At 47.7% G+C, this 10,288-nt stretch overlaps 1 protein-coding gene across 2 annotated transcripts in view; it reads right to left on the bottom strand.

Annotated features, from left to right (window-relative positions):
- The window catches only part of ABL1 (ABL proto-oncogene 1, non-receptor tyrosine kinase), an 80,102-nt gene continuing 69,814 nt past the window's right edge, over positions 1-10,288 (bottom strand). For both annotated transcript variants that reach the window (XM_033077421.1, XM_033077422.2), the window contains exons 7-11: positions 9,390-9,574; positions 7,173-7,325; positions 6,445-6,534; positions 5,963-6,127; positions 1-3,648 (exon numbers count right to left, since the gene is read on the bottom strand). In XM_033077421.1, the coding sequence (XP_032933312.1) occupies positions 1,949-3,648; positions 5,963-6,127; positions 6,445-6,534; positions 7,173-7,325; positions 9,390-9,574 (2,293 nt within the window). In that variant the 3' untranslated portion in view covers positions 1-1,948. The remainder of the gene's footprint in view (positions 3,649-5,962; positions 6,128-6,444; positions 6,535-7,172; positions 7,326-9,389; positions 9,575-10,288) is intronic.

Below are 10,288 nucleotides of genomic sequence, written 5' to 3'. Positions count from 1 at the left end.
TTTTCCTCAACATTGATTTATTTTTAAATATACTACGCAAGAGAGACTGGAATAAAAAAACAAATCAAAAAAATGGAAATAGAGAAAGAGAAGAATTGAAAGTCATGTACAGAAACAATCTGTACTGAACTAAATTAAAGGGGAAATGACCCCCTTAAGTATCACAGAGATGAAGGACAGAGCTATTTACACACTGTAAAAAAGACAAGTCTACAAAAGTGTGTAATAACGAGATACAAATGTATAATATAGTGGCACAATATGTTATCAAAGTAAAAACAGTACCTCGAGGAAAGAGACAATTCAAGGGTTGGGTTTTTTCTTACATTTTTAAAGGCAGCCTGTGGCAGAAGTGTGTATTTTCTTTTGAACATTTGTCATGTGTTAAGTCATGGCTGTTTGTGAGGGTGAGAAGTGGCATGAACACACACGAGTGAACTACTAGAAATCAGATACAAAACAAACAGTTCCAAAGAGAACAGCATAAAATACAATTGAAGGCAATTAGTGTTTAAGATACACAAGAGGGGTCACGAGTTACAGGGGACCAGAAAACGGGAAATGTGTTTTTCTCATGTTTGGAACTGTTAAGAGGAGTTAAATTGCACTGTTAATAGCCCTAAACCTTGTTCTTTCACTATGGTCACGAGTCACAGTTAGTTCCCAGCATTAATTGGGAAGGTCACAGGACCTTGGCAAGGCAGGCCAGGACTCTTGCTGTCAGCATGTTGTGGCAGTTCCCTGGGGAGGTGAACCCCAGAGAAGTGTCTGCAGTCTCCACAGATCCTTGTTTGATGCTGGATGGAACCACGCTGGCATGAAGGTGGGAATGTTTTTAACCCAGAGAACTGGCACTGGAGCTCCTCCCAGGGGTTCCAGTGGCACAGAAAGGCAGGCACCACAGCCCATCAAAGCACAGGGCTCTGCAGGAGGGCAGGGGCCAGGCTCCACCTCCCTTCACAAAACAAAAAGCTGGAAATTGGACTGGAGACACAGCAGCTCTCACGCACTGTGCGGTGCAGGCTCAGCCAGAGCAGCTGCTGGAGGCACGGCAGTGTCTCAGAACTCACCCTGAGCCATCTCTTCCCACTGCCACCCTCCCAGCCGCTCTGTGACACCCACCCCAAACACCAGCCCAATTAGTGTCAGACATCACCACAGCACATCCTCCTCCACACCTTCTCCAGGCCTGCTCTGCTGCCAGGGAGAGCCACAAACAGGCTCCTGGGCTGTGACTTCAGCAGGTGCCTCCAACACTGCGAGCCCAAGCAATTCACTGGAGCTCAGCAACACTGAGAAACTACTGAGAACACAGAAATGAAGGGTGGCAGGTGGAATCAGAGGAAGGATTTGGGCAATCATCACTTGTAGCACTGTGTCATTAAAAAAACCATACATTAATAATTTTCCCCCTTCCCTCCCAAGCACCAAATCTGTTGCATTAGTGTCAGGTAAATGTCAGACTTGGGCCAGGGCCATGTGCTGGGCAAACTCTCCCAAGAAATGCAGTGGGTATATTGCTATCCAGACACTCATCCTCATGTACAGAGGGGCAGAGGGAGGGAATAAAAATGGTACAAAGTCCTCCTGAGGAGGATGGCATCTCAGTGTCCACCAGTCTGGCTTCAGTCTTACTGGTCTGTCCAGAACAATAAAATATTAATAAAAAGGCATGGTGTGACATCAGCATTTAGTCTTGTAGTCCACAAGGCAAGAACTCCACAGATAAGACGATTACAAGAATATGAAACACAGGGAATCTGAGTTCAGAGGGTGGGGAGTGCCTCCTGAACACAGCCCTGCCCTTCGGGGCTGGGGCGTCCATTCACAGTCTGCGTCCTTGGCACAGCCCACAGCCTTGTCAGTCCACACCTTACTCCCTCCACAGCTGGCTTTGGCCCATTGTGATTGACTGATTCACTTTTTTGTTTTTCAGCCTGGTTTCTTGCTACCTCTGAACAATGTCGCTGATTTCCTTCACGGAACTGAGCAGTTTGCTAAAGTCCTGGGTGGCCGCGGGGCCGCTGCCGGCGGTGGCCGGGCAGATCTGAAGCTCCCGCAGGTTGTTCTCCAGCTTATTGATGGCCTCCCGAAAGGCAAATTTGTTCCTCATCTGCTGAATGGAGTCCACGTAGCTCACACAGAAGGTGTAGAGGTTCTTGCCAGCCTCCAGGACGGCGCTGTGGCTGGCCATCTGCTCAGAGTTCTTGCTGATGGCGAGCCGCAGAGCCTCGGTGCTCTCCAGCACCACCCCTTTGGTGATGGTGCCGCTGGCAATCCTCTCTGGGGGCTGCCGGGTCTTCCGCAGCGACACCCTGGTGGATATGAGGGGGATGAAGGCTGTGGATGATGTCTGGTCCCCGCCTGGGGCAGAGGGTACGGATGAGGAAGAGGCAGCTGGGGTTGCTGTGCTCAGCAGCAGCTTTGTAGAGGACTGTGGCTTTGGTACAGAGGGGATCCCCAGCTTTTTCACACCTTCCCCTGACTGGTTTGGCTTGACAGCATCACTGCCTGCAGCCTCTCCAACCTGAGTCAACTGTTTGGATTTCGGCCCAGACACCACATCTGCTGTTGCTTCATGGCTGGGGCTGTGAGAAACCTTCCCAGGCTTGGCAATGGAGGATGAAGACAGTGGGAGTGGAGGGGCTGGTTTCAGCTTCGATAACTTCCCTTTGTCCTTCCCTGCCGACTCCGAGCTCTGCTTGAGCCTCCTCAGGCGTGGCTCCTCAGAGGAAGCTTTGCTGGCCCCCACGAACCCAGCAGGGTTGGGTTTGGCAGCAGAACCTTGGTCCATCATCACAGTGGTACCTAAGGCACTGGATTTGACTCCATCATCCTTGTGGAGCCCGCTGGAGGAAGGAGGGGCAGCAGGTTGCCTACGGCCAAGTTTTGGCGTCAGGGTGGGAGGGCTGGAACCAGGGCTCGACTCTACATCTTTGAACACATCATCAGCAGTCTCTTCATTCTTCTTAAGTAGCCGTGGAGGAGGGGTCACCGTTCCCCTGACAGACACGTCAGCCTTGGCCTCGTTCGCCCGCTTCCGAGGCAGTGCTGGCTTCTCACTTCTGTGCCCCCCGAAAGTGGAGGAATCAAACTGGCGTCCCGTGGACTGCAAATCCCGAGGCAGGGTCACAGATTTCCACTCCGTGTCCTTCGCTCCATGGGGCACACAGGAGGCTGAGCAGGACCTCAGGAAACGCTTGCTGGAGTTGGAGCTGCTCTCCTCCTCACCAGCCACCCCTCGGCTGCTGCTCATCGTGCTGGATTTCTTCCGTAAGTGGGGAGATAAGAACCCAGAGTTCCCTGTCACGATCCCATTGGTGACACCAGCCCCATTGCTCGGGCTCTGGAACTTGGAGGGGTCAGCTGTGTCTGCAGGGGGGGCAATGAAAGCTCCGTTGCCAGCATCCCTGCACTCCTCCTCCGCGCCCGCCCTGCGCTCCGAGTGTCCGTCCATCTCCCGGAAGGAGCTGCTCCGTTTCGGAGGGGTAGGGGCAGTTTTCTTCTTCTTCTTGATCAGGGCACTGAAGAGGTTGTGCTTTTTGTCTTTTGGAAGCAGCCGCTCATCTTCATTCAAACTGCTCTCCAGAGCCACTCTCTCCTTCCGTGGGAGCAAGGGAGAAACAGCAGGTTCATGATCCAGGGCATCTGCAAGGGAAAAGGGAAGTTTACTGAGCAGTGCTCAAAGAGCCAGAATAACCCATTTTCTTACAGGATCAATCCTCCAAAGGTGCAGGTTTCTCTAAACAGACACAATGTTGAGCAGAAATTAAAAATTAGTGCAGCCACACTCAAGCCTGGACTGAACGTGGTCCATGATCCATTCATTCCTGAGGTGGCTGCCAAACTACTTTCCCTGTGGGTTTCTGACTGGAAGAGGGACATACAAACACTACATGTTTGTGCTCAGATCCCCCTCCTCACATCTGGAGACTTGTCTAAACTTCACACTGTGAAGAAGATAAATACAAAGAGGCCTCTGCTTTAGACCCTGAGCCATTGCTGTCTTTTGAGTTGCTGACCCTCAATTAATAAGGCACCACTGTAACCCACCTCCATCCCCAGGCTCCCCGCTCATTTTCCTGATGCCATCCTTTGTGGGGAATGGAAGTAACTGTTTCATGAGCAGAAATCCAGATCTATACATGACATTGCAGGTCATACCACTGTGAAGAAGCTCAGCTTTGTAGAGTAACAGAGAGAAGGGGCAGAGCCAGCCTCCTCCAGCAGCACTGCTGCAGAGGGAAGCCATGGGCTGACCCTCTCTCCACTTACAAGCTGTACTTAAAAATGAATAATGGTTTATAATAAATTCATACAGAGTCCTGAAGGTCTCTGTGTTTGACTGACAGAGGGGCTCGTTCCCAGGCCAGGCACTCCAGTGGCATTCTAATCCAAAGGAGGAATGCCTGCAGGGCAGCATATACATTTACAGCTTGACTAGGCAGCAAGAAGGGAGATGAAGCAGAGTCATAAGGAAGGATGCTTCTTAGTCACAAATTGGTGATCATCATGCTATGGGTAGGATTTTGGCTGAGGAATGGATTTTGGTGAAGGAGAGACAATTTGAAAAAAAAATAAAAATTGTGCACTTTGTGAGGACAACATGTTTGCACAGGAACACTGCAGTTCTACCATTCCCACAGGACTCAGGGGGACCTGGACAGCCAGAAGAACCAGACCATGGCCTTAGTGCCACAGGAGAGGTGCAGAAATTCAGAGAAAACCAGCAGCTAGCACTGAGAATCAGCTGCTGGACTTGCCATGGAAACACTGACAATTGGAAGGGAAACTACAATAAAACTTTATTGTGAAAAAATTTCTTCCACAGTAAAGAATGAAATGATTCCCAGCATAATGTTAAAATCATATTATGCCTGCTGTACTTGAATTTCTCAAAGCTCTCAAGTATTTAAATGAAATTATTTTAACTTCAAAAGCTTGTAATAATAGGCAATTATACTTCCTATACATGGTAAATAACCTTCCTTCCTGAGTCACTGATACTTTCTTCTACTGACATTTTAAATCCCCTCTTTTCCCCCCTCCTCTGCCCAGATGTACATTGGTTACTGAAACATGCACCAGTGGGTGATCTGACACTACACAAAAGAGGTCAGTCACATGAATGGTCAGAAGAGGAAGCCTCAACAGGAGCTGGAAAAAACCCCACTGCCATTTCATTTTACATTCTTGTTTTTCAAACACAGAGCTACATACAAATCTCTGCTCACTCAGCCTTTTACCACTGCTTTTATTACCTCAGAATGGAAGGTAAGTGCCTGAAAAAACTGATTGGAAGTTTAATTTTATGGAAGACTCTGTAAATACCTTTTTGTCCCTCACTGAAATGATATTTGGTGCCTGCCAAGAGTAATATCCTTCCGTGCTGCAAGCACAAATCTGGTAGGATGGAACAGTGAAGAAACCTCCCTTATGGGGCTTGCTAAACCCGAGCTATCACCCCTGCTTTAAATTATGCAGTGTGGTAGTGTAAAGTGGCTTGAACACAGCAGATTACCCAGCACTCAGATGCAGTGGGAGATCCCACTGATAGCTCCTGCCAGGGAATGGGAAGAGGATATGATCAGAGAGCTCTGTGCTCAGGCTCTGGTCTTTAGGGAGCTGCAGGCAACAGCCATTAAGTTAAAAGAACTCCAAGGGCTTCTCTAAGCAACAGCAGGGAGATCACCAGTCCCTCAGCCAGTTAAGGATTCACACTCCCAGCTGCTGTGTGTATCTGGCTCCAGAATTAACAACCTACCTTTGCAAAAACTAATAAAAGGAGTTCTGGACCCAGGACAGCAAACTCAGCAGCCTGTCACCCAGAAACACAGCGTTGGTACAGAGAGATGGCACCTGTTATTAGGCACAGCTCTGCCTACGTGAGGGCCTGCAGCTAGATGTGCATTTTGTTTCCCCCTGTATTTCCTGAAGGAATAATGACTTTAATTAAACCTACCACATTCCCCCTGGCCTCGAGCATGTGCAGTCTCCAAGCCCTCGTTGGCATCTTTGCTTTCGGCAGTTCTCCTCGATGTTCGCGTTTTGGTTGGCAACTCTGGGGCTTGGAGGAAATTGCTCACTACACTCCTCATGCCCTTCTTTCCCAATTCCTTCTCCACCTCTGCAATGCACAGAAAAAAGACAATCACTGCAATCAATTGAAGATAAAAAAACTATTGCTCTGTTTGGAATTAATAGCACAAAATAAAAGCAAGCAACACAAAACAGAGGATCCTTGGGGTTGTTCAGCCATTTGGACCTTTAAAATGAGATGTTTGCTCAGAAAAAAATACCCACATGTGAACAAATAACTGATTTCTACACCATTTACACCAGGTAGCATAACACAGGACTGAGTTTCACTGCCAAGCAGTCTATAACAGGCAGAGTTAAGGATGCAGTCAGCCCTTTCCACACCCCTGGAATTGCTGGACCTACCATCCGAGATGCTGGATTCCTGAAACATCGTTTCAAAGGCCTGATGGATCTCAGCAAAGGAGGGTCTATCAGAAGGACTCCACTGCCAGCCTGAAAAAAAAGCACACCACCACTCAAAACTTCCCTCCAGCAGCAGACACTCAGTACCCTGCACCAGGAGGAGCCAGAAATCACAGCTCCCTTCCAATACACTGAGATAAAATACTGACGTGAAAATCTGATTTACAGGATGCTGAGTGTCTGCAACCACTTTGGTTCAGTGACAGCTGCAGACACCCAGCACTCCCTAAATCAGGTTTTGGTGTCAGTGTGTGACAGTAGGTGCTGAGCACTGCTGGGAGAAAGTGCAGGGCACTGAGTCATGTTCCAAAAGGCCACAGTGAAGAGTCACAGTCAGTCCTGCAAGAAGCCAATTGAAGCTCCTGCTTCATCCTCGGAGCACAAGCTTTTCTTTTAAGTTGTCAGGAAAAAGGAGGCAAAGGAGGCATTGAGATCCACAACAAATCTCTCTAGGCCTGTGGGCTCCCAGTACAGATGAACAGCTGGTTTCATAACATGTTCATCCTCTAGAGAAATCACTTTTACCCAAACACTTCCACCCAGCATTGCACCTTCCCTGCAACTGGTAGGGGATTCTCACGCTTTGCAGTACATAGCCAGACTCCTGCACTTTTATTGCACCCTTGCAGAGCTAAAAAGCAGCATCTGCAGGGCTAAAAAACACTTACATGCTCTCATGAGCTCATAAACTTTCTCAGGACAGCCTTCAGGACGCTCCATACGATAATCCTTCTCCAACAGCTCATAGACTTGAGACAGGTCAATCCCAGGGTAAGGGGACATACCATAGGTTGCAATTTCCCACAGCAGAACACCAAAGGCTGCAGTAGAGAACAAGAGGGAAGAAAGAAAAAAAAAAAAGGAGGAAAAAAAAAAATCAATAAGCTTTGTTTTCATCTTGAATTTGAGAGGCTGTTTAGCAGGAGTAGTCACTAAATAGTGCTGCACACTCAGACCAGCCCTGGGTGGCTCAGATCCCATGCTCAGCAGCAGCTTAAATGTTAAAGAGGCGTAACAAGGCTCTCCGTCAGCACAGACAAGTCTCCTGCGATATGACAGGGTAGAATTAGACTAATTTTCAATGTATCAGTTGTCTCAAACCTGAACGCCTTGAGATCCTTCAAGTCCTATTAGAGGCACAATTAAGAGACTTCACAGTGGATTAGCTGAAACTGCTTCACTGCTGCACTGCAGTCGCTCTCTCAGTGTGGCAGCTCCTCTCATTTGCAACCTCTCCCTGGAGGACTCGCACATTTTAATAGCTCAGTGTTTTTGGGGTGCCCTTGTTTAGCTGCAGTGTGGTCTGGAAGGGAAATCTGGGAGGCAGCAGTGAGAGGAAAGTTTCAGCAGTTGCTACCAATGAGATATGGTGAGGGTGAGACATTTTGGTCACAGGGAAAGCTGAATTGGAAAAGGGAGAGCACAAAAAGGGTCTTGGAGCAGGCATTCAAGTGGCAGCAGTCAGTGGGGATGCAGGTCAGCAGTGGGGTCAGGCAGCTAACCCAGGAGTCAGGCACACAGAATAAACCAACACCAGTTCAACAACCTGCATGTAATTAGTTCAGTCACCCTATTCTGCTCTTAACCTGAAGAGAAAGCGATTACAATTCTGCATAAGTAAGGAAATCACATCACATTACATGGCAACGCCACCAAGGGCAATTTACATTAGACATTTCTGTGCACAATTTTCTTTGATTGCTGTCTTGAGGCAGTGAGGTGAAAACATCTAAACCCTGGCGTGCCCAGCAGCAGCCCTGGCCTGCGGGGACAGCTGATCTCAGATGAGATCCCAAAGTCCACTGCCCCAACTCTGCTTCCTGAGGCTACATTAGCCCTAACTAAAGATACCCCACATTCCTTGGGGATCTTTCCTCCCTAGAGTACTCTGCACCACAGCAGTACAGCAACATCCTAAGACTGTGGCAGATACTCAGCAGCCAACACCACATGCAAACCCAAAGCAGCAGAAACACCCTGGTGAGCAATCACACGCTCCTTGGGAGGCTGTTTTGGCTTTTCCTCCTCCATTTACAAAACATTTTACATCAGCCATCTACCTAAAAGTTTCTTCAACATAAAACCTTTCTCTGCACATTTTCCCCCAAACTGCAGAAAGCTTCATCTCTGCTCCACTACTATCTGTTGGTTTATACACAGAAGATGCTCAGGATATCATTTTTCAAGTGCCTTTGGGACCACATTCCACCAACTTCTATCTCATGCCACTGGGCACTTTTGAGAATTTGACCAACAGCTATGGCAGAGATATAAAACCCAAAGAAAGGCTGATAAAAGTACAATGAGATTTTCTGTGGTCAGATTTGATACAATACAGCTCCATTTAGCTAAGCCTACTGTTATCACCAGCACTTCAGGGCTCTTCAATAACCATTTGTCATCAAATTTTCCCTCTGTTTCTCCTCATCTCATTCCAAAGATTATTCTTTTAAAATGCAGAAAGACAAGCTTGGAGCTATCACTAGACAGACACACACATAATTATTTTTTTAAAACATAAAACGAACCAGATTCTTTGCTCCTTGAATTAGTTAGAAAGTTTTTGGCTATATAATAATGTCTCACTTCACAGTCCTGTGCCAGAACTCCACCAAGACAGCAGCACTGGTGCCCCATTTCATACATTTCTATAAACACTACAGCATCTTTTCATACTTCCCAACAACTCAAATACATAAAATCAGGTGGGCACTCTCTGTGCTCTGCTCTGAGGCTGCCAAGCAGAGATTAATTCCTGCACTCAAGCTCACAGAACAACGTGGCTCAAACCAGGGAACCTCCTGAAATGTTCCACAGCAGCCTCATTTCACAGCCCTGCACAAGAAGATTATCATCTGCATTCATGAGTCCATGCAAATTCTTACCCCAGACGTCGGATTTAATGGAGAACTTGTTGTAGGCCAGGCTTTCTGGTGCAGTCCACTTGATGGGGAATTTTGCTCCAGCGTGGGCTGTGTAGGTGTCACCCGTCATTAACCTGCTCAGGCCAAAGTCTGCCACCTTCACCAAGTGGTTCTCCCCTACAAGGCAGTTCCTGGCAGCAAGGTCCCTAAAAAGAAGACCAAAAATAGGCAATGAGAAGTCCTTAGCATCTCACTTTTAGAGATAGCAAGGAAGCCTGCTGTTCCCGAAGAAACCTGGGCCTGTGTGATTATTTTGATCCAAATATTACACAGAAATTCTGGAGTTACACGCACACACACAAGAGGGAAAGTTATTTTCCATTCCGTCTTCATAAGACTGTCATCCCAACTTTTTTTTTTTTCCCTTCTAATTTGAAGTGAGAGCTTCAAGAAGCCCCCTCACTTTCAATAAAAGCTGCCACCCTCAGGATAAAAATATTCCAAAGAAATGTCAGTGCTCAAGTTATCAATAGCTGGGGATGAGCACTGAATAAACTGAGTTTCTATTCCTCACTTCTTGCCCACCTTTGTAGCACCTCAGTCACCCCAGCCAACACCAGTCATTCTCCAGAGCTCCTTTTCCAGCCCTTGCTTAAGCACCAGGATGAGCTCCCAGCCCTGCTTTTCCTCCCAGTGTACCACCTTTTACAACACAACTTGTTCACAACCAGCATTTGGCCTTTGCAAACCTGCTGGAGCCCCTGCTATCAGTGCTGGCATTTTCAAAGGACTGGGCAACAAGCAGATTTAACTTTTTCTCCACGTTTTTTTCCACCACTGGCCCCACCCTGGCAGGTGAGGGATGTGCATGTTGCATTTGCCACTTCCCTGGCTTGTACATGGTGTTTGCATCCTTGGAA

This window comes from Catharus ustulatus, chromosome 21 (genome assembly GCF_009819885.2).
Source record: "Catharus ustulatus isolate bCatUst1 chromosome 21, bCatUst1.pri.v2, whole genome shotgun sequence".
Lineage (NCBI taxonomy): Eukaryota > Metazoa > Chordata > Aves > Passeriformes > Turdidae > Catharus > Catharus ustulatus.
This window is presented reverse-complemented; position numbering and strand designations above follow the sequence as displayed.